Raw genomic sequence first — 23,932 nt, 5'->3', positions numbered from 1 at the left:
TATATTAATCATCTCCAAACCCACAAAACAAAGGGAGTGTGGTGAAGATCCATGCCCAGCCTTCATATAATGTTTGGCTATAGAGTACTCTACATGTTTATTTCTAATCGCTGCTTTGTTTTCAACGATCTGAATCTTAAGTGGTCTTTAAGTCTGTCCCACATAGACTAATCCACAGGGACATGTCAACATATAGATAACTCCAGCAGTATTGCAATTAATAAAACCATTTATCTTAATTTTTCTACCAGAGCGAGGATGAGAGATATATTTCATATTTTGGGTATTGGAGCAATGTATACAATGACCACATTTAAAGTTACCACTTGGGGGTTTTGGCAACCAGGTACTTCCCAAGTCTGGTTTTGGACTTAGTGAATATATCAATTTGTCCTTGATGTTTTTTTAATGTTTAAAAGTGATACATGGCACATCCTCTACTATTTCATTCAATGAGGAATCACTTTTCAAAATATGCCAAAGTTTATAAAGTATTCTTCTGATATCGTTAGACAAATATTTCAATTCAGTTGAAAAATATATTTTGTTTTCATTCTTGTTCTTACCCGTTTTCTTTTTGAGGAGCAAGTCGCATTCTGTATTTATGGCTTTTTCTCTTGCATTTGTTAATATTTCATTATTATATCCCCTATTTCTAAATTTACAATACATTTCCTTGGATTTCTTTTCAAAATTATCCATCTATCTATCTTCACTATATATAGTGAATTTCAAGACCAGCTGTACATATTAATTCTTCTCTTAGCATTAACCTCTTACTCCATTACGGAAAATTAAAAGCTACGTTTAGCTATATTTCCAAAATGTAATCGAGCACTTGTCCATGCTACAAAACAAATTACATTGTGTATCTCCTCATTGATGGAGCTCTTGACATCTTTATACTCTTGATTAGTTCCCTGTATCAGTTTTACATTTAAGCACAGTTTTGCAACTGTTGCATCCAACGTACTCTGACTGCTTTGCATCCACAAATATCCACTTAAATGATTGTAAAGCAATACATTTCCCCTGTATTGTATGTGACCCGATCACTTTTTTTCTAGAGTAGTACACTAACTGTCACTGTGACAGTTATATTTGTATTTATTTTTCATTGGTTAAGTGAATTGGTTTAAAACTATGAGATCAGATATTGATTGGCTGGAAAGACAACAGTGTGACTTACATTGTCAGTGTTCAGTATGTAGTGATTAATAACTTAAAATATAAAAAATCACTAGTCCTGTCTGCTGGGAACAGTCCTGTTCCTGCCCAATAACTGAAGCATAAATCCCCTTTCTTGCACGTCCGCTTCATTTTTTACATTTCCCAGTCCTGCCTGTGAGCTTCAATCTTGTACCATCCTATCCCGCAAACTTTAAACTTTTTCTCGCATCCCACAGAAATCCCATGTCACTCTGTATTCTACAGCACATGATAAAGGACCAAGATCTTCTACAATGCGAGAGGCTGCAGCACCATCTGCCTTTCTTACCATCGAATCGATCGATTCTTGTCTTTGACTGTGAGACCAATATTTAACTGACATCTTGTTCTCCCTCTAGGCTTGGGTGTTCAAAGCTGATGGGAAAGTTTACCACAACCAGGTCCCAGTCAGCCTTCCATACAGCGCAGGTAGGACAGCTGGTGTTTGCTATAGTGTTTCACAGGACCAGAGCGTCCCTGTGTGCGGTGCTGAGTGCAGGCCTAACTGCATCTCCTTGTTGGGAGACAAGCTGGCTGGGATTTACGTGCTGCTGTTTCTTCTCGCCCTTCAGGGACCCTGCACATCTTCAGGCCGTCCTCCTTCCATGTCATCCTGCAGACCAGCGTGGGGCTGCAGCTGCAGGTCCAGGTGGTCCCCATCATGCAGCTCTACATATCCCTGGAGCAGTCCTACAAGAGCAGCACCTGCGGTACGTCAGGCCTGCGTGGCCTTTCCCATGGGAGGCTGTGATTAAGGAATGGCAGCTGTGCTAGTGCAGTGACCAGTCTTACCATGGTGACATTAGTCTTATTGGTGTCACTATGCAAGTGATATTTACTGGTATAATTCCTTATGCCTTTAAATGTATCTAAGCTTCACCTTGCTGTAATATAACCTCACAATCCCATGACAGATTTAGCAGCAGGTGCCACGTGAGGTTTGAACACAGTTGTAACTCAGGTGCTGCAGTTCTGACCAGGACTTCATTGGCCTCGCAGGGTGGGGCCCTGTCCAGTTAACAAGCACCCAGTCTTCTGGGCCGCTTTCGTATTTCCGTTGCTACCCATGACTTGGTAGACGTCTCAGACCCCCCCTGTAACGTCTTGTTCTCATCGCAGGTCTGTGTGGTGACTTCAATGACAACCAGAGTGATGACTTCAAGACCCTGCACGGGGTGGTGGAGGGCACTGCTGCCCCCTTCGCCAACTCCTGGAAGGCCCAGTCCAGCTGTGCAGACACTGCTGACCGGCTGGATGACCCCTGTGCCCTCAGTGTGGAGAGAGGTGAGGGACTGGGCAGGGCGCTGTGGCATGATGTGCAGAGGGGGAAGGGCAGGGTGTGGCTTCACTGCAGTACTGCCTGTATCTACAGTGATTATAATTAATATGGGGGAAACCTCTTGGCAGAGCAGAAGGTGAATTCTTTTTTTTGGTCCTCACAGAGAAATTTGCTGACTACTGGTGTGCCAAGCTGACTAGCAAGGACAGCGAGTTTGCCAAATGTCACCAAGTGGTTGACCCCAATGACTACTTCAAGGTAAGGGTCGGGTCTGGGAAAACTCCCAGTCTTCCTGCGCACAAGAGCACTGCTGTGCCAGTTTATCTCACTGCCTCTACTTGCAATTGCAGAAATGCAAATACTCTGGCTGCAACAGCGAGAGGAGTGAGGACTCCCTGTGTGCTGCATTCTCTGCATACGTGCGCGCTTGCTCCATCAAGGGTGTGACTCTGCAGAAGTGGTGGAGCCCTGTGTGTGGTGAGTGGACAGGCTGGGGTGGGGGGGTGTCTGAGTGCTGAACATGGGGGGATAAGCACATGCATAACCAAGGTCTGAGGCAATGGTGGCTGGTGACATGAAAAAACATAAATATGGCATAACTTGTTTGAAAAGACAAATTATTTTGAAATAAAACCTTTATTAAAGACATTAATAAGTAATATTGAGGGCAAGGCCAGTTAGTCTAGAGAGTAGCAATGTGCAGGATTGGCTCATACATGCCTTTGCAACTGTTGCATCCAATGTACTCTGACTGCTTTGCATCCACAAATATCCACGTAAATGACTCAAACACTATTTCCCCTGTATTGCTTTATATATCACCCGATCACTTTTAAGAAACGCAAGCTTTTATAACACATCTATTACCTCCACCATTCTTTTCTTTATCTGTACATCCTTGTTCATTCTGGATATTTTGATTCGATGGAGAATGTGTCAGTTCATTCTGTGACAGATCTGATAGGTCAACGTGTGATTTGTATTATGGAAATACAGCTCAGAGGAGGAATGGATATTCTCACCCTGTGGTTCTCTGGTTCTATTCTAAAGGACACCGTTGAGGGAACTGTAGATCTATTAGAAGTTTTGGAGCATTTTTAACAGACCAGTTCGAGGCCTTTTACATGGGGAGACCTGTGACTAAAGCCTAAAAACAGACACTCCATTGACTGGAGTTACGTCCCTGAAACTAGAACAGGACTGGATTATGTGGTTTGTTATTGGTGCATAGAACGGTTTCCACAAAAGTTGATGCAACATTTGAATCCGCCTGATTGGCTGCACTGACGACCGATCTGTTCCCTGTCTGCCAGATAAGTACACACTGAGCTGCCCTGTGTCCCAGATCTTCACCTATGGGCGCCACAGCTGCCAGCAGAGCTGTCGCTCCCTTGGCTCGAAGCCCCAGAGCTGCTCTCTCGACTTGCTGCCTGTGGACGGCTGCTCCTGCCCCGAAGGCCTGTACCAGGACGACAGTGGCACCTGCCTGCCCATGGCCAGGTGCCCGTGCTACCATGACGGAGACCCAGTCAAGCCTGGGAACCACATCAGTATCCGGGATGAGCACTGGTAGGTCCACCAGCTGTCCTTACTGCACAGGGAAGGAGTCGGACTGCACTATAGCAGCTGGCCTTATTATGTGTTGCTGGAAGAAGGCCTAAAACTTCAGATTCACTTCAGCGATGTGTAGTGTCACATTGTATACAAAGTATAAACAATTTTAATGTCTATTAACTACTTCTTACTGGTTTGGCATCTTCCAATTCAAAAGCCACACAACCCAGTAAGTCTGTTTTTGCTTCCCACAGCATTTGCACCAATGGAACGTTCCACTGCCGGTCCAAAACAGCGAAATCCGCAAGTGAGTTTATTGCACTCACTGCTTATCAGTTCCTGTGTCTTTCCTTCCCTTGCCTGGCACTGACCTCACTGTGCTTTGTATTGTAGCCTGTCAGTCTCCCAAGACCTTCTTCAGCTGTGCCACAGCTGAGCCTGGCAGCAAGGGCATGGAGTGTGCGAAGACCTGCCGAAACCTGGCTGGCAGCTGTGTAAGTCAGGCTTCAATGCAGAGCTGCAGAGAGAGGGCCCTCTGTGCCTCTTGTAAAGGTCGGCCACCTGGGTCTGGAGTGCCACAGACTTCTGGATTTTGTTTTCCCCAAGTCCTTTAATAAATTGACTGAGTCAGTGATTACATTTAATTGAACACAAATGACAATTTGTACCATGTATATAACAATTGATTTAAATGACTACCAAACCTCCAGCACTGTGGATCTTCAGGACCAGGGTGGCCTAGACCCAACTGTCAACAAAACCAGGATCAAAATGGTGTCAGATTTCTTCAGTGATTACCTGGTAAATGCTTTGCTGATGCACCCAGTTTGGTAGGTTTAATTGGTGCAGTTAATGCAGGTGCTTAATCTTCCCAGTTTTCTTAATTTGTATATCTAGCTGACTTGCTCATGAGTCATCTCCAGAACTAACTAAACCACCAGTGTTTAGTAACTGCAGTCTTTCAATAGAGAGTAAAGAGGGTTAGTTTGTTTTACATGTCTGACACAAAGATAACGTTTCAGAGCTCATGGTGGTCTGAGCCCTGGTTTTTAATTCAGACATAGGCCTGTTTAAAAACTGCCTGTTTAAACCACTTGCCTTTCAAATAATTAATTGAAAGCTTTTGCCCCTGCATATCTTGTTTGTGTAAAGACCATTTACATCCAAGGCCTGTAGAGGGCGCTCTGCCCTGGGAGCACTGTAAAGAATCCTTATCCTTCATCCTGCGCTTTGTGCTCTTGCTCTGCAGTTGTTGAAAGCTAACGGGTGTGTGTCAGGGTGCAAGTGTCCCGACGGGCTGGTCGAAGATGGGAGAGGGCACTGTGTTCACGAAGACCACTGTCCCTGTGTTCACAATGGAGTCTACTTTGCAGCAGGGTCTCGCATAAAGGACAAGTGCAACCTGTGGTAGGTCCTGGAGTTCAAAGCATTTCAAAGCAGTTGTGACCATTTTCACTTTCAGACCTGCTTTTGTTCCTTCTGTATGTGTGTTTAATTATATATATTTCAATGCTTTTAAAATGTTATTGCTACTTTACTGTCCCTTCATTTAACAATGGAAATGCACATTAATAGACATAGAGAAATGTTAAAAGTGTCAGTCTTTGCTCTTTCACTTGTTTGTCGTCATGCTTCTCTAGCACCTGCAAGAGGGGCTCATGGGAGTGCACAAAAAAGCAGTGCCCAGGAACCTGTACCATCTATGGTAGTGGCAACTACATCACCTTCGACGAGCGCAGGTTCAGCTTTGATGGGAATTGTGGATATGTGGTAACACAGGTACGTGGATTACAGTCACATGCTGACTGCATCTTCAGCCTAATCATACTGGAGTGTGAAATGTCCAGTTGTGCCGGCTGATCTTGGCACATGGCTGTTGATGTAGTCTGGGGACTCTTCCCTGTTTGTGGTTTGGTGGGAGCTTCTTTTAAGTAGTCAGGGCACTTTTAAATGATGTCTCTTCAAATGCTGTCTGAACAAACTGTAAGTAGACCTGTTGTACTGAAATGATCTGCTGATGGGAAGCTGAATTAGATTATCCTTTATTCTACCTAGCACCCAGGTATAGCAAATCTGTGAGAAGACCAGTAGATGCTTAAACCACAAGAGCAACCATTAAGAAACTGAATCCCTAGACATGATAATTTGAGAGGAGAGTAACTGCAGTGCATGCTTGTTTTTAAAGGACTTCTGTGGAAACAACACTGGCAGTGGCACCTTCAGCGTGGTCACGGAGAACATTCCCTGCGGGACATTGGGCACGACCTGTTCTAAATCTGTCCGTGTGTACATGGGGGTAAGAAGTACAGGTCGCCAAAGCCACACTAATTGCAATCCGTTTGACCGACATGGCTTTCACCAGAGCAATTGGATACATGTTGCTAGTGTCGCAAACGATGGCATCAGAGCTAGGCGATAGTAGGCCATAGTTAAGCTTTTCATTTAACAAGTGCAGATCCAAGTGATTTTTTTTTTGTTTAAGTACTTTCCCAACATGTTAACCTTTCAACCCCCACCTCTCCATACAATGTGAATGTGGGGGGGCACTAACTGTGGTGTGTCCTTTTCCAGAGGACTGAGCTGAAGCTGTCCGATGGCAAGTATGAGGTGGTACAGCGTCCCGCCGGGGCGCAGGTGAAATACACAGTCCGGACTGTCGGCATGTACCTGGTCGTGGAGTCCAGCATTGGGCTCGTGGTGCTCTGGGACAAGAAGACCACCATCTACATAATTCTCAATCCAGCCTACGAGGTGCGTCCATTCCGTGTCAAAGCACACTGGTCATAGAACTCTGGCTGCTCAGTGTTGAACTGCAGTGCCCCACTCTAGCTCTACAGGCTGCCATGACATCCAGGCAAGCGGGCCAATGTTCGGACTGAGGGTGTGGATATGAGATGCCATGGGGTATCTTCCACTGCAATGAAATCTCAAGTCTGTAATTCTTTCCCATGTTTTTTAAAGTAAACGTTCAATTATATTTCTTACAATGGTCCCCTAACCAGACCAGGCTTGGCTGTTCCAGCAGCCCAGTCCAGCGGGGTGCGCTCCGGGCTCTCCCTGGCTCTCATGCTGTGAGTCTGTGTGTCCATCTCCTGTAGGGAAGGGTGTGCGGCCTGTGTGGGAATTACGACCACAACGCAAAGAACGACTTCACCACCCAGGGCCAGATCCAGGTGGCCAACCCACTGGAGTTTGGGAACAGCTGGAAGGTGTCGAGCTCCTGTCCCGACCAGACCACTGACCCCAACCCCTGCTTCCTGAGGCCTTTCCGCCATGCCTGGGCCAAGCTGAAGTGCAGCATCATCAAGGGTGACACCTTCAAGCACTGCCACCATGTGGTGCGTCTGAGTGGTAAACCTCTACTGTAGTGTGGAGGACAAACTCATCTGCTCTTACACTGACTTCAGGAGGACTGGGACCATTAACCCATAGTATCTCATCTTAATATCACTTTAGCATAATTTACTATTATTTTAATTATTATTAATTCTTAGCAAATACTCAGGGGGACAATTGTTATATATCACATTATTTTTAACATACAATGACCCATTTATACAGCTGTTTTTTTTACTGGAGTACCAGTACAGTACCTTGCCAAAGGCTACAGCAGTGTTGTTTTCATCTGGGATTGAACTCAGGAGTGGAGAACCCTAACCACTACTCCATATATACCCTTCAAGGGGTAATGGATTAGCTGTTATACGGTGTCAATAGAGGGGTAACCTGAATCAATATAATTTTCCTTTTTGCTTATAATTGTTTTTGGAGGCGGGGCCTCAACCTTCTTATTTGGATGCTCCGTAGTCGCCCTGTATCTGAATGGTCAGTCTGAGGCCGGTTTATTTCCTTTCCTGCCTTTGTGTGTGCAGGTGGACCACAATCCGTACTACGACGCCTGTGTGCATGACTCATGCGCCTGTGACAGCGGGGGAGACTGCGAGTGTTTCTGTACGGCCGTGGCCTCCTACGCAGCCGCCTGTAATGCACGCGGTGTCTGTGTCGCCTGGAGGACGCCCGAGATCTGCCGTGAGTTGAGCTACGCAGAGTTTTGAAGAGGCGGAAGTCTAATGGAGTTCTCTGTACTTGCGTCAGTGGCCCAGATGGGTTTTAATAACCTGTAGTATCCCAAAATGGGTTTGGAACTTGGGGCTGGTATAGGTTTTTACTGGGGATAGCTGGTCAAAGGTTCCTCTAGAGGCTGAGGCTTTCACAGCCCACTGTTTAAAGGCATGCAGATTCATTATACAAGGCTAAATACTGTTTATTTAAATTAATCATGAGCCTGATGTACAGGGTCTCCAACCCTGGGGGGGGTACAGCCCAGCTGCCCTCTATTACACTATTCCTACTCTGAATGTGACTTTTAGCCCCCATTTGGGGACTCCTATAAAACCTGCTGAATGGGAGGGCGTCTCAAGGACCAGTGCGGGGTACACTACACTACAGCCACTCATTCCATTTCACAGCATTGGCTTCAAAAGGGCGAAGTGTAAAAAGTGCAGTTTCTTGTAACTTGTATTGTATTGCCCTTCATCTGGGCTGGGTTCTCTCCTGCAGCCATGTTCTGTGACTTCTACAACACTCACAAAATCAATTGCACGTGGCACTACAGCCCCTGCCAGCACCCCTGCTACAAGACCTGCGAGAACCCAGAGGGCATCTGCAACAGCACACTGCCAGACCTGGAAGGTGAGAGGGGACACGACTGAGATCCTGCCAAAGGGCACTATGCAGACGGGAATTCATAAATCCCCCAAAACCTACTTTTCTCCCTGCACAAATGAACTAAAGGAAAACACTTGTGTGTATATCCTTCCTTGTCACAGTTTGTACATCATTGTTGGTAAAGTATCCTGACACATGCACAGGATCAGTGAATTCATACTTCAGATCATACCCTTCATTCAATGGTAAAAGTTGATAACAAATCACTGAGTTTTAGATACTGTAAAATTATATATGTTTTGACTTGCAGGCTGCTACCCCAAATGTCCTCCAAACAAACCCATATTCAATGAGCACGACAACACCTGTGTGGCAGAATGTCCATGTGTCATGAACGGGACTGTCTATCCACCTGGAGGGAATGTGTCCACAGACCAGCCCTGCACCACATGGTAAGCCATTCTCAAAGTGTAACGAGCCTTGGGGGAATCCTTCTCAAAGCTTCCCCTCTGAGTGGACAAGTAGATTAGAGATACACGGAGGGAGAAATCAGCCTCCTTAGTGGTTAACGTAATGCTGGAAACTTCCTGATTTTAGAAAACCCTTTCAGATTATGAAAACTGTGTGTGTGACAAGGCAACCCAGATTGGAAACAGCGCAACTAGACAATTATTCTTTAGCGCCTGTATATACTCTTTCTATATATATATATATATATATATATATATATATATATATATATATATATAATTGTAAACTTATTCTGCCTCCAGTATCTGCGTGTCACCTGGAACTGTGGAATGTAAACCAAAACCTGGTGAGTATCTTTTCATTTTAAATACCAGTATCTCCATAAATGAATATAACCCACATCTGTGAACATGGGGACTTGTTTCTTGCAGGCTGTTCCTGTGTCTACGAAGGAATGGAATATGATGAGAATGAAACGGTGTACAATAGCACTGAGGACTGTTACTATGGCATCTGTAGAAATGGGACTGTGATCCATTACAGTTACACCTGTATAAACACACCCACAACCACAACCACTACCACCACCAGTACCACCACAACAACCACCCCGACAACAACCACCCCCACAACCACCACCTCCACAACCACCACCCCAACAACTACCCCGACAACCACTACCCCCACAACCACCACCCCGACAACCACCACCCCGACAACCACAGCCTCTACCACCACAACAGGTATTTATTTGTAAACAGATTTTTGTATAGGACGAATGCCTCAATCAAAGGTAGAAGGAAAATTGGATACAAGTACTGCAGTGCTGTCTTTCCATACAACCATTTCATTCTATTTTTTTAACCTCATTGCAAACCAGGAAGTATTGGCACTACTTTTCAGTGCTGTAAACTGAAATTGTTGTTTTATTCCTATTCCTATCAAAATGCATAGCCCTGGTAAGCAGTGAGGGTAATTTTTGTAAGTGGGGAATTCTCTGCAGGAGGGAACTACAGAACCAGGACAGATAAAATGTTGATCTGTGTGTTTAGAGACATCTCTGTAACTTATTTTTCTCCTACCCCCCAGTTACACCAACAACAACTACAGTGTCCTCTACAAGTAAGCATATTTCAGCTCTCCAATCCTAAACTCTTGCATGAATGTCATTCCATGTAGAATGTGGGAAGCAACTCTTTGGAGCATTTTGTACTATACAGTTCTTATGCTGTGCTTGAAGTTATTGATTTTTTAAACCTCAGAAAATTGAATTCAACTATGCTTATCATACTTTAGCATATTACAAACAATATGACCCCTCTACCACCATCTCCAACCCGGCCTGCGAAGGGGATGACTATCGGGTCACAAGCTGCTGAACCCAATCGCTAATAAAACTGCACAGGCAGGTACTGGGGTGGTGCTGCCTTGAGGAAAATGTAGCGTGATTGACAAAACACCACAATCACTACTGAATATCATTGGATGCGTTTGTTTAGTACTCGAGTTTAAGGCTCATTCTGTTTGCTGTGTGAATAAAAGGCTCAATCCCTGGGAGGAGTGCTGCTGGGTTCCCTCCCCAGAGGATTGAAGCCCCAGTTTAATAACCACACGCAGGAGAGTAAATCTGAGGCTGCTGAGGAGGTGGTGCCTATTGCATCTCTATTACTGATTTGATGTTTTTACTTTTGACTTCTCTTCCAGCTTGTGCCCCGATCTGCACCTGGACAGACTGGATTGATGTTTCCTATCCACAGTTTGGTCCTAACGGTGGTGACTGGGAAACCTATGAGAATATTACAGCAGCTGGAATTAACATCTGCAAACAGCCAGAGGACATCGAATGCAGGGCTGAAAAATACCCCAACCATAATCTGGGCCAGTTGGGTCAGACGGTGGTGTGTGATGTGTCCACTGGGCTGATCTGCAAGAACAAAGACAATATGAATGCTGTTCCACCCAAATGCTATAACTATCAGATCAAAGTCCTGTGCTGCAACTGCCTCGACACCCCGACAACCACCCCAATAACAACCACCCCCACAACAACCACCCCGACAACCACCACCCCAACAACCACCACCCCAACAACAACCACAACCCCGACAACCACCCCGACAACCACCACCCCAACAACCACCCCCACAACCACCACCCCAACAACTACCCCGACAACCACCACCCCCACAACAACCACAACCCCGACAACCACCACGCCGACAACCACAACCCCGACAACAACCACCCCGACAACCACCACCCCGACAACCACCCCAACAACTACCCCGACAACCACCACCCCCATAACAACCACAACCACAGCCACCACCTCCCCAACTCCAGGGCCTTCTACAACCACTATCACCACAACACCAGAGCCTACAACAACCACCACCAATAAAACTCCAGAGCCTACTACAACCACTACCCCCCCAACTCCAGGGCCTACTACAACCACTATCACCACAACTCCAGAGCCTACTACAAACAACACAACCCCTACTACAACCACTAATCCTCCAACTCCAGAAATAGAAACGACTACTACAACCACAACCACTGCTATGACAACCACAACCCACCAAGGGTCTTCTCCAGGGTCATCTCCAACCACTACCCCCACAACACCAGAGCCTACTACAACAACTAATCCTCCAACTCCAGAGATAGAAACGACTTCTACAACCACAACCCCTCCTACTACAACCACACACACCCCTAAAACAACCAGTCTCCCTCCACCTACAACCTCTACCCCCTTCAGTGTTATAACAGGTTCCACAAAACCACCTACATCTGGATTTCCTTCGACACCACTTGTGTTGAATACAACAACACCCACACCCATTACGACACCAACAACAACAACCACCACACCAACCACCACCACAACTCCAGAGCCTATTATGACCACTACCCCCCATACTACAACTACCACAACTCCAGAGCCTGCTACAACCACCACAACTCCAGAGCCTGCTACAACCACCACAACTCCAGAGCCTACTACAACCACCACCACCACAACTCCAGAGCCTACTACAACCACCACCACCACAACTCCAGAGCCTACTACAACCACCACCACCCCTACTACAACCACCACCACCACAACTCCGGAGCCTACCACTACCCCCCCTTCTACAACTACCACAACTCCAGAGCCTGCTACAACCACCACAACTCCAGAGCCTGCTACAACCACCACAACTCCAGAGCCTACTACAACCACCACCACCACAACTCCAGAGCCTACTACAACCACCACCACCACAACTCCAGAGCCTACTACAACCACCACAACTCCAGAGCCTACTACAACCACCACCACCACAACTCCAGAGCCTACTACAACCACCACTACCACAACTCCGGAGCCTACCACTACCCCCCCTACTACAACTACCATAACTCCAGAGCCTGCTACATCCACCACAACTCCAGAGCCTACTACAACCACCACCACCACAACTCCAGAGCCTACTACAATCACTACCCCCCATACTACAACTACCACAACTCCAGAGCCTGCTACAACCACCACAACTCCAGAGCCTGCTACAACCACCACAACTCCAGAGCCTACTACAACCACCACCACCACAACTCCAGAGCCTACTACAACCACCACCACCACAACTCCAGAGCCTACTACAACCACCACAACTCCAGAGCCTACTACAACCACCACCACCACAACTCCAGAGCCTACTACAACCACCACTACCACAACTCCGGAGCCTACCACTACCCCCCCTACTACAACTACCATAACTCCAGAGCCTGCTACATCCACCACAACTCCAGAGCCTACTACAACCACCACCACCACAACTCCAGAGCCTACTACAATCACTACCCCCCATACTACAACTACCACAACTCCAGAGCCTGCTACAACCACCACAACTCCAGAGCCTACTACAATCACTACCCCCCATACTACAACTACCACAACTCCAGAGCCAGCTACAACCGCCACAACTCCAGAGCCTATTACGACCACTACCCCCCCTACTACAACCACCACCACCACAACTCCAGAGCCTACTACAACCACTACCCCCCTTCCTACAACCACCACAACTGCAGAGCCTACTACGACCACTACCCCCCCTACTACAACCACCACCACAACTCCAGAGCCTACTACAACCACTACCCCCCCTACTACAACCACCACCACAACTCCAGAGCCTACTACAACCACTACCCCCCTTCCTACAACCACCACAACTACAGAGCCTACTACGACCACCACCCCCCCTACTACAACCACCACCACAACTCCAGAGCCTACTACAACCACTACCCCTCATACTACAACTACCACCACCACCACAACTCCAGAGCCTACTACAACCACTACCTTCCTTCCTACAACCACCACAACACCCGAGCCTACTACAACCACTATCACCACAACTCCAGAGCCTACTACAATCACCACCACCACAACTCCAGAGCCTACTACAACCACTACCCCCCTTCCTACAACCACCACAACTCCAGAGCCTACTACGACCACTACCCCTCATACTACAACTACCACCACCACCACAACTCCAGAGCCTACTACAACCACTACCTTCCTTCCTACAACCACCACAACACCCGAGCCTACTACAACCACTATCACCACAACTCCAGAGCCTACTACAATCACCACCACCACAACTCCAGAGCCTACTACAACCACTACCCCCCTTCCTACAACCACCACAACTCCAGAGCCTACTACGACCACTACCCCCGCTACTACAACCACCACCACAACTCCAGAGCCTACTACGACCACTACCCCCCCTACTACCACCACCACCACAACTCCAGGGCCTACTACAACCACTACCTTCCTTCCTACAACCACCACAACACCCGAGCCTACTACAACCACTATCACCACAACTCCAGAGTCTACTACAACCACCACCAATAAAACTCCAGAGCCTACTACGACCACTACCCCCCCTACTACAACCACCACCACAACTCCAGAGCCTACTACAACCACTACCCCTCATACTACAACTACCACCACCACCACAACTCCAGAGCCTACTACAACCACTACCTTCCTTCCTACAACCACCACAACACCCGAGCCTACTACAACCACTATCACCACAACTCCAGAGCCTACTACAATCACCACCACCACAACTCCAGAGCCTACTAAAACCACTACCCCCCTTCCTACAACCACCACAACTCCAGAGCCTACTACGACCACTACCCCCCCTACTACAACCACCACCACAACTCCAGAGCCTACTACAACCACTACCCCTCATACTACAACTACCACCACCACCACAACTCCAGAGCCTACTACAACCACTACCTTCCTTCCTACAACCACCACAACACCCGAGCCTACTACAACCACTATCACCACAACTCCAGAGTCTACTACAACCACCACCAATAAAACTCCAGAGCCTACTACAACCACTACCCCCCCTACTACAACCAGTACTCCTCTTCCACCCTCTACTCCTCCAAAACCTGGCTGCCCAGAATGGGATAAAAAAGTGAGTAATCTTTTTAAATAAAGCTGTGGTTGGGATTTGGGAGTGACTTCCAGAGCTTGTCCAAAGCAGACTCTCTGGGTGAGATGATTGCTTGCCTGTTTCTTACTCTGTCACTGATCACGTTTAATTTCCACATGGCAGAGTCTAATCTAGGGAAGCCAATGCACCTTGTGACCAAATGTCATGTTTTGGGAAAGGGAGCAATGTGTTTAATCCCTCTGAGGCCACATGGCACATCTGGGATCTTTAAAGGCCTCTTAATGGCAGAATAGACTAACCAGCTTAGTCTTCAAGCCTTGTGATTTTTTTTTCTACCTCTTCATCTAGCAAAACGAAACTTTCTTCATTTGTAACTGCACAATGGCTAGATGTATCAATGACACTGTGATTGAAATAATCCCCTACGAATGCCCACCTCTGAAGAATATCACCTGCGCCAGTGGAAGACCTCCAGTTCTGGTGTATGATGAGAAAATGTGTTGCAAGCATTACGAGTGTGACTGTGAGTATCCCGCCACACCTGTATGAGAAGAACTGTCCGCTTCTCAAGCTGGTATTTCTACAGTGACGTTGCCCACTGAGGGTTGAGTGCTTTCAATCTGCTGCAAATGTAACTTCAGCTGATGGTAAAGTCTCAGGTTTATCCAGGATTTGTAACAGATTTTAGTGTGATTGTAATGTGACAAACTGATGAAATGCTGGAACTGCACTGCCAAATCTAATAGGTTTTCTGTTTACAGGCTACTGCAATGGCTGGGGAGACCCCCACTACGTCACATTCGATGGACTCTATTACAGCTTTCAGGGGAATTGCACCTATACTTTGGTCAAGGAGATCGTACCCAAATATGAAAACTTTGGGGTTTATATTGACAATGTCCATTGTGATCCCAGAGACCAAGTGTCCTGCCCACGCTCTCTCATGGTCTCCTTTGAGACTCTATTCATCAACCTGAGGAATAAAGACGTCTCTGGCGCTGTGGACATGGAGGTCAGTCCTTGTGGTGTGACAATGAAACATGTCCAGACCTTGTTCTTCCTTCAGCAGCACGGCTAGGCCCACAGGAACCCCTAGTGAAGGGCTTTTCAGTCCAGTTGAAATTTGCAAAGCTTTTCCAGTGCATCAGCCTCCTCTTCCATTTAAACCACTTCTGTACACAGTAAAATGAATAGGGAGTATTATAGTACAATACAAAAGAGTAGGCATTGACGGATTAACTTTAAACTCCTGAAGGGCACTGAGTCAACCATGTGGATTAGAAAATAGATGTCTAATAGGCATCTAAACCATAATCTATGTTTCACATTGTAACTTTTGTTGTTGTCATGGGAATCAAGTGATTTAGTTTAGTGCCAGACACAACCTGCTGGGATTGACAACTGGAAAGATAACTTGATTCTTCTGAATAAAACTATTCTTCTGGGATCCATGAGCCTACTTGATGAAGTGTAAGCATGTGTGTCTCCCTGGCACAGCCTGCTCAATAGTATTGCTGTGTATTTTGTTTTGAAGGTGCTGGTGAACAGGCATGTGGTGTCGCTGCCCTTCTCCAGGTATGGAGTGAAGGTCTACAACTCTGGCATTAACCTGGTGCTGGAGATCCCCGATATCGATGTTGTGGTGACATTCAGCGGAATCGCCTTTGGTATTAAATTGCCTCACAAGATCTTTGGCAACAACACAGAGGGACAGTGTGGTAAGTCAATGGGATTGCCACCTACTGTGTAACTGGGGGGTATTCCAATTCCATAAAATCCTGTGACCCCTCTATAGAACATGTTCTATGAGTTTGGTTTTTAAAAGCATTACAAACAATTCTTCAAGATTTAATCACAATCAGAAGTGTAAAGATGACATATGTGGCCATAGCTGCCCTCTAAAGGTGGGGGTATCATCATTTTCAGAATTCACTTTTAAAGAACTGCTGGTAGGTCAAAATGGTGTAGTGTTCTGTAGTGTTATCCTGCTATCCTGTATCTGATGTCAGGGACTGTGGCGTGAATTGTCCTCCACTTCAACACTGTTTCACAAAACATCCGACCCAGTAACATCGCTTTCATCTGACATTGAACGCCACTGTTTTTTTTTTATCAGTGAATATCCTGGTGTGACGTCACGCACTCTCACTCTTCAGGGTATAGGAATTTTTTTAAGTTTTTTTTTTAATGGTCTAACAAAACAATTTTTTTTTTTTTTTACATCTTATAAGCAACAGACATAAAAAATAAATGATACCACACGTTTAAGAACATGGCCAGATGTGGGCCTCCTATGAGCCTTATGTATAACCAGCAGGCAGTAGTATTCCACCAGCCTCAAACTAGTCTACCCAGTGAAAGACTAGCTTGTGTACTGCAAGGGAAGAAGTAAAGGGTGACGTGGTCTTCCCACAGGAACGTGCAACAACAACCAGGCAGACGACTGTATGCTGCCCGGAGGCCAGCTGGTCAATGACTGTGCTGCCATGGGTGAGCACTGGCAGGTCAAGGACCCAACCAAGCCTCACTGCTCTGTCCCACCCACCGTGCCAACCAGCAGCCCACCCAACCCTACGCCCAAACCCTGCCACTCAGACTCTGTGTGCGAAATCATCAAGAGCGAGTAAGCAGCTTCCTGACAGTCCTCATTGGAGACCTTTTCTCCTTTCTCTTCAGATTGCAGGTTGAATGGTCAGGGGTTTTAAAGCCCCATCATTGTAGAGACTGTGCTTGATGCTAACTGATTATCTTTCTGAATCCACAGCGTGTTTGCACCCTGCCACAAGTATATCCCTCCAGAGCCCTTCTACCAGGGCTGTGTGTTTGACAGCTGCCATTTGGAAAACCCGGACATCGAGTGCAGCAGCTTGCAGAACTATGCCGAGATGTGTGCACAGGAGAAGATCTGCCTGAACTGGAGGCCGTCAACAGCTGGAAAATGCCGTAAGTGTTTCCTGGGAAATTCACTTTCAAGCCTTTAATTTTGCTTCTTTGCTCAGTAATGAGACATTCCAGGTTTTTAACAAAGCAAGATTCAGTTTTTGTAACTTGTATACAATCATAACCTCCCTCAAATCGAGCAATGCACATTCATTGGTTCATTGAAATGGTTCATTGGAATGTACACTAGCCACAGTATTTTGTCCAGAGCCACATTTCTTGGCTGATTGGTATTCAACTTTCTTTTCCAGCTGCTAACTGTCCCAGTGACAAAGTCTACAATGCATGTAGTCCTGCAGAACAGCCTACTTGTGAAGACAAGTAAGTTTTCAATGTGCCGCACAAGGAAATGAGGTTTCTGCCCATGCAGTCATAATCTGCTGATTAGTAAACTATTATACATTTTACAAATGAGTATGAATATTAAGAGCTTAACTAAGCAAATTCTTCATTCAGTAAAATTGGTAAACTGCCTTAACTAAAACTTTTTTAAATGTACTTCTAAGCACTAATGCATCTTAATCATTCTGCAGTTTGAAGAAGGTGGTGACTTGTGGTAAAACAGTGGAATTAATACATTTTGTGCTCAGTCCTTCAGATGCCAATCATACCAAACCGGTCCTGACAGAAGGCTGCTTTTGTCCTGAAGGGACCATCCTGTTCAACAAGAAATCTGGAATCTGCGTGGAAATGTGTGGTAAGTGTTTTAATTCTGCTCACTGTGGAGAACAAGAGGCTCTGTGGCCCACATGGAAATTGTTGTACAATGTAAACTGCCACAGTAGAGACTGTGATGTGTTGTACTGGAAGCTCCCCTGTCCTGCTGACTTGACCTGTCCTTTGTTTGCACAGGATGCCTGGACCCAGAGGGCACTCCTCGAGAGGTGAGTTGCCCTTTAACTACAGGGCTATTGATGCTGCTGCGAACCAAGCCTCTGCTGGTCCCATCGCTGGCTCTCTAATCCTCCTCTGCCTTGTGTTTTGTGTTTGCCCTAGTTTGGAGAGACTTTCGAGTACAAATGCCAGAACTGCATCTGTGACATTAACACCAAAGGCGTGAGATGCGAGCCGAAGGGTTGCCCGCCGGCCAATACCCTGAACTGCACAGGCCCGGGCTTCATCATCACCAACGAGACCAGCTCTGCTGACCACTGCTGCACCCAGCTCGTCTGCAGTGAGTGCCTTCCTTTACTTCTGTGGGCCACACTGCAATATTGCTGCATCAGGGTAGCCCACTGGAATCCTTAGGAGCCTTGTTTCCATGACTGTACAGGAGTTAGCAATGTACTAGTCTCCCACTTTATTTTTAATAGTGCATTTATTTAAATCTCAAGATACGAAATCTCCAGAGATTAAGTACATTTCTGGGCCAGGGGTTAATGGTAAACAGACCACCCTACCTATCCAGGTCCCTCTTGAAGAGAATATTTTACTTATTTGAACACAACTGGATCTAAAGGGAAGCAGATGTATATATCCTCAATACTCACCCCTTATTGTCTTGCTCTCCAGGATGCAATACCAGCATGTGTCCTGTAGTCGACACTGTCTGCCCCGCGGGATTCAAGCCGATGTTTGAAGTCCCGGATGGAAAGTGCTGCCCTGAATACAAATGCGGTAAAGCTTTCTGCAGGAGCTCTCTGCAGTACATCAATATTGGTAGACTTCCCTGTGCTTCCAATTTCATCCTTGGAAGCCTGGTTGTAATTTTACAAATGAGCAATGGGGATTTCATACAAATACTGGAACTGCATGATGTGCAGTTTGTTCTCGCTTGCAATTTAATTTTTCTCTTCCTTTCCAGTGCCAAAGGGAGTTTGTGTGTACAACAATACAGAATACCAGGTAACTTATGAGGCGGGAATTCCTTTGCCAATTAATTGCTTTATAATCTGTGATTAAATATTTAAACAACAAAAGCTTAATTTTTTTCCCTCAATGAGATTCTCATTCATGTGTTCTGATCTGTGCTCTTGTCCAGCCGGGGACCAGCCTTCCAGTGATCAACTGCCAGCGCTGTTTATGTACCAAGGACATGGATCCCGCAAAGGGCCTCAATGTGATCAAATGCGTCCCGCTGACCTGCAACAAGACCTGTGAACAGGTGAGACTTTCTACAGTTTAATTCCTGAAGGGGTGCAACTCGTGTGAAGCCTTGAGCGTGTAAACCCAGATGACAAGGTAGCACTGCTAACTGGCACGGCTGTGTTCTCTCTTCAGGGATTCAAGTACAAGGAGCCGAGCTCAGGCGAGTGCTGTGGGAAGTGTGTACAGACCCACTGTGTCATTCAAGTCCAAGGCATCATTCACCTGCTGAAGGTTTGTTGATGTCTAAACCCGCCGGCACTTTGATGGCCACTGTGAGGCACTTCTGATTCTGATAGCCGGCGTGTTTTTGCCTTTCTTTCCCAGCCTGATGATAAATGGTCTCCCCCTGATGACAAATGCATCATACACAGCTGTGTCAAGATCAGCGGCACCTTCATCTCCACCCAAGCCAAAATCCAGTGTCCTCCTTTCCATGAGAGCAACTGTCAACCAGTGAGTGAGCAGAGAGCTCGGGCAGAAACTCTTTAAAAACCTGAGGCCAAATTCATTGCACTTGCAGGGACTCATTATGTTTTGTGACCACAAGTGGGGATGCATTTATTTTATAAAATAAACTAATACAAATCGGGGGGGCTGTTTTTCCTCTATTAAAAAGTAGTGGTAAATGTTCTAGCAGTTCTAGGAGTACGTTCCAGGGTCTCAAGTCTGCTAAAGTCATAAGTTGCAGATTGGTTTTCTCAGTAGACAGTTTTTATTTAACTTTCTATTCTCTTGCCAGTTTATGTTTATGCACACAATGGATTTGCCTAATTGAACTTCTCTTCTGGAAATCGCATCACCCTGTAAGAGATAAAATGAACCAACTGGGTGGAACAGGGCTGTTTGAAGCTTGAAAGCTGGTCCTGCACGTATTAAATGTCTTTCTCTGTTACAGGGGACGATTGTGACGGCGCCAGATGGTTGCTGTAAGACATGTGAGTGTCCTGAAGCCTCCTACATTCAGTTCAAACTGTTAGTTGAGTTTCAAATAGTGGAGCTCATGTCTGCTGTATGGCCAGTGCCAGTGTTTATGCTTTCTGCCTCACTTTACAATGGCCTATATAAAAAGTAATCTGCAAAACTACCCACCAATGAGGGTTACTACTTACGTACTCTGTGCTCCACACCATTGTAAACTGCTCTTTCCAGGTGTAGAGAAGGAGAAGGCCTGCAAGCTGTCCACCCTGAAGAGCCACATCACACACATGGGCTGCATTTCTGAGGATGAGATAGAGCTGAATCAATGTGATGGAGCCTGCAACACCAAATCCATGTGAGTTCCTCAGTACTTTTCCATTGATTTTAATCTCACACACTTCAATCTATGCCCGTTCAATAAACTAATTTTTCAACCAACCCAAACCTGTGATCTGTAATGCCCAACTTGGGTCAGTATCCATGTCTTTGCAGGATGCATTCTTGGTACCACACGCAGTCCATCACATAAATTATTAATAGCAGAAACCCTTATCCAGGGTGACTTACAATTGTTACAAGATTACATTATCTTTCTTACATTTACCCATATATATAGCTGGGCATTTACTGGAGCACCCTAGGTAAAGTACCTTGCTCAAGGGTACAACAACAGTACCCCCAACCCTCTGCTCCAGAGTCTAGAGCCCTAACCATTACTCCACATTACTGCCCTAAATAAGCTGTACGTCATTCTTTCAGTTTATTCTTTCAGGAACAGGAGTGGAGGGAGGACATGGTACCAAATGTTATCCTGTGTAATGCCAATTATACAAGCACAGTGTAGGAAGGGAGGAAAGAGCTTGTGTGACTCTCTCTCCTTTCTCGACAGATACTCTGCGGAAGCTGCCAGCATGCAGCACAAGTGCACATGCTGTCAGGAAGCCAAAACCATTGAGAAGACCATCACCCTGGTTTGCCCTGATGGCTCCACCAAACCGTATAGCTACATCCATGTGGAGGAGTGCGACTGCCGCACCACCAACTGCGAGGAGCCCGTCGCCGCTGTGCTGCCCCTTTCAATACGTAACCGACGGTCCGGGCCGAATGCTGGAGTGCACATCTCCAGGCACTGAACTGCCACCCCTCCTCTTGCACCACACTGCTGCGCTTTACCATAATTGCCTTTTTACTCTGATTTTTCTTTAAGGATGGGGAGTTTTTACTGTAGATTTAAGATGAATAACAATGAATTATTGTGTGGAGAGGAATGGAAAAAATACTGCTTTGCTCAAGCAAATAGAAAATGAAAAATAAAATCTTGTCTTGTTTTATTTCAAAGGAGTGACTGAGTGTAAGAGGTTTGGAAAGACTTACTGGAAGGGTCAGCTACACAAACACTGTTGAAGCTGTCTCGGAAATAACTGGAAAAGTTGTTGATATAAAGCAAATAGAACTTTAATATAAAACTAGCTTGGAAGCAGCACGTCAGGGAATTCCTTTAGCGAGAACTCAGTTTTTACAAAACCGAGTGCAGCTTTATAGGAAGATGACGTAGAATGTTGTGGCCGTTCATCCAATCAGAAGGTACAAGTCTGAGTCCGTTTACGATCTGTCTTCCCGTGGAGAGGTGATGGATCCAAAAAGCAGATGTCTGGAGATTAAATCCCACGGTCTTCATTTAACAACTGTCAATCAATCATTAACAAAAACAGTTCCTGCCTATCTGGAGAAACGATTAAGTCCAAAAACAGATTTTCAACAAACAGCTGTGGGCTATTTCGGCACTGTGTGATCTTTTATTACTAACAGGAATTTCTAATAAATTAACCTTGTTGACCTTTTGCTTAGCCTGATCAATCTAATCTGCTCAGTCTGTATACACACTATTTCTAATGCTAGAATTAATATAAAACATTATATAATTATCACAAAACACTTTCTTCAACTTTCCCATACAGGGTCTTCAAACACCATCAACTACACTTACAGCAATTACAAAAACGCCATTAACTGCATTATCAAGAATGCAACAACCTACATTAACTACTCAAACACCAACTACTACTACAATTATTAAAATAGTAATTAATTAAGAGCCTACTAATCACAGCATCACAATCATAGCATACTAAAAGAAAAACAGGCACAGGAGCTATCCTCACTATAGCCTGACCAAAATATTAGGCTTGGTTTGGGGGAACTGTACGGAAGAGCCCTGGGGCCAGGTGAAAGAAAAAAAACTAGAATTTAGATTTTTGATGAGTGTCATCATGGCTGCAGTGTATTCTCTCTTCAGGTGTCATGCATCATTGCTGTTCTCCTATAGTTTCCACGGGTGTAGCTGCAGCCTCCGCCATCTTTCAAGGTGTTTTTTTATTTTTTGTTACTGCACCCCAGGTAGAACCAACTAATCAACAATGAATTACATTTTAAGATTTTAGTAGATTTTAATAATAACGTTATCAATTAGTTGTTGCAGCCCTACTGTCACTGAGTACTAATGTATCTGTAAGTGTGTTTTAATGATGAGATGGCTAACGCCAGCTTAGCCAGCTAGTAGGTGATTGAATATCATGCCAAATTAATCGCTGTAACACTGGGTCATAAATGTAATTCACGGGACTTCTCGTTGCCTTCTTGGTTAATTGGGAGAATCCACAACCGAACTACAGTACTGTGCAAAAGTTTTAGGCAGGTGTGAAAAAATGCTGTAAAGTAAGAATGCTTTCAACAATAGACATGTTAATAGATTATATTTATCAATTAACAAAATGCAAAGTGAGTGAACAGAAGAAAAATCTTGTGTGACCACCCTTTGCCTTCAAAACAGCAAAACACCCCAAGAACAAGCAGGAACTAAAGACAGCTGCAGTGCAGGCCTGGCAGAGCATCACCAGGGAAGAAACCCAGCATCTGCTGATGTCTATGGGTTCCAGACTTCAGGCAGTCATTGACTGCAAAGGATTTGCATCCAAGTATTGAAACTCACAATTTAATTCATGATTATGTTAGTTTGTCCAATACTTATCCAGGGCAACTTACAACATAAGTGCAAACAGAGAAGTACAAGGCATCAATTACAAATTCAATTTGGCTAAAATAGCAATTCAAAATACATTTTACAAATTCCAATTTACAATTTACACAACTACGGTAAGTGACTTCCTACATCCTGGACAGTGAAAGCTGTCAAGATGTAGGGTCACAGACAAGGGCTACGGGAAAGGGAGCAAGGAGGAAAACAATCAAGAACGCGAGAAGTATAATAAAACTGTGAAGTGCTATCTAGCAG

The 23,932-nt window shown here is 45.5% G+C and overlaps 1 protein-coding gene across 1 annotated transcript in view; it reads left to right on the top strand.

Moving 5' to 3' along the window:
* The window catches only part of LOC136747524 (mucin-2), a 28,324-nt gene extending 5,843 nt beyond the window's left edge, over window positions 1-22,481 (top strand). The window contains exons 11-47 of the mRNA XM_066700405.1: window positions 1,569-1,638; window positions 1,782-1,919; window positions 2,329-2,493; window positions 2,652-2,746; window positions 2,839-2,965; window positions 3,802-4,057; window positions 4,297-4,349; window positions 4,436-4,536; window positions 5,292-5,449; window positions 5,683-5,821; window positions 6,228-6,338; window positions 6,614-6,793; window positions 7,141-7,380; window positions 7,915-8,071; window positions 8,603-8,734; window positions 9,021-9,162; window positions 9,484-9,527; window positions 9,613-9,924; window positions 10,271-10,303; window positions 10,886-14,715; window positions 15,043-15,217; window positions 15,456-15,706; window positions 16,229-16,412; window positions 17,110-17,317; window positions 17,459-17,637; window positions 17,886-17,955; window positions 18,225-18,331; window positions 18,487-18,518; window positions 18,631-18,808; window positions 19,147-19,251; window positions 19,439-19,479; window positions 19,616-19,738; window positions 19,855-19,953; window positions 20,047-20,175; window positions 20,618-20,657; window positions 20,872-20,995; window positions 21,530-22,481. Coding sequence (XP_066556502.1) covers window positions 1,569-1,638; window positions 1,782-1,919; window positions 2,329-2,493; window positions 2,652-2,746; window positions 2,839-2,965; window positions 3,802-4,057; window positions 4,297-4,349; window positions 4,436-4,536; window positions 5,292-5,449; window positions 5,683-5,821; window positions 6,228-6,338; window positions 6,614-6,793; window positions 7,141-7,380; window positions 7,915-8,071; window positions 8,603-8,734; window positions 9,021-9,162; window positions 9,484-9,527; window positions 9,613-9,924; window positions 10,271-10,303; window positions 10,886-14,715; window positions 15,043-15,217; window positions 15,456-15,706; window positions 16,229-16,412; window positions 17,110-17,317; window positions 17,459-17,637; window positions 17,886-17,955; window positions 18,225-18,331; window positions 18,487-18,518; window positions 18,631-18,808; window positions 19,147-19,251; window positions 19,439-19,479; window positions 19,616-19,738; window positions 19,855-19,953; window positions 20,047-20,175; window positions 20,618-20,657; window positions 20,872-20,995; window positions 21,530-21,773 — 8,772 coding nt within the window. The 3' untranslated portion in view covers window positions 21,774-22,481. The remainder of the gene's footprint in view (window positions 1-1,568; window positions 1,639-1,781; window positions 1,920-2,328; window positions 2,494-2,651; window positions 2,747-2,838; window positions 2,966-3,801; window positions 4,058-4,296; window positions 4,350-4,435; window positions 4,537-5,291; window positions 5,450-5,682; window positions 5,822-6,227; window positions 6,339-6,613; window positions 6,794-7,140; window positions 7,381-7,914; window positions 8,072-8,602; window positions 8,735-9,020; window positions 9,163-9,483; window positions 9,528-9,612; window positions 9,925-10,270; window positions 10,304-10,885; window positions 14,716-15,042; window positions 15,218-15,455; window positions 15,707-16,228; window positions 16,413-17,109; window positions 17,318-17,458; window positions 17,638-17,885; window positions 17,956-18,224; window positions 18,332-18,486; window positions 18,519-18,630; window positions 18,809-19,146; window positions 19,252-19,438; window positions 19,480-19,615; window positions 19,739-19,854; window positions 19,954-20,046; window positions 20,176-20,617; window positions 20,658-20,871; window positions 20,996-21,529) is intronic.
* Window positions 22,482-23,932: the final 1,451 nt, after the last annotated feature.

Source organism: Amia ocellicauda, chromosome 4 (genome assembly GCF_036373705.1).
Source record: "Amia ocellicauda isolate fAmiCal2 chromosome 4, fAmiCal2.hap1, whole genome shotgun sequence".
Taxonomy (NCBI): domain Eukaryota; kingdom Metazoa; phylum Chordata; class Actinopteri; order Amiiformes; family Amiidae; genus Amia; species Amia ocellicauda.
The sequence above is the reverse complement of the archived record's forward strand: the minus strand, read 5'-3'. Positions and strand labels throughout refer to the sequence as shown.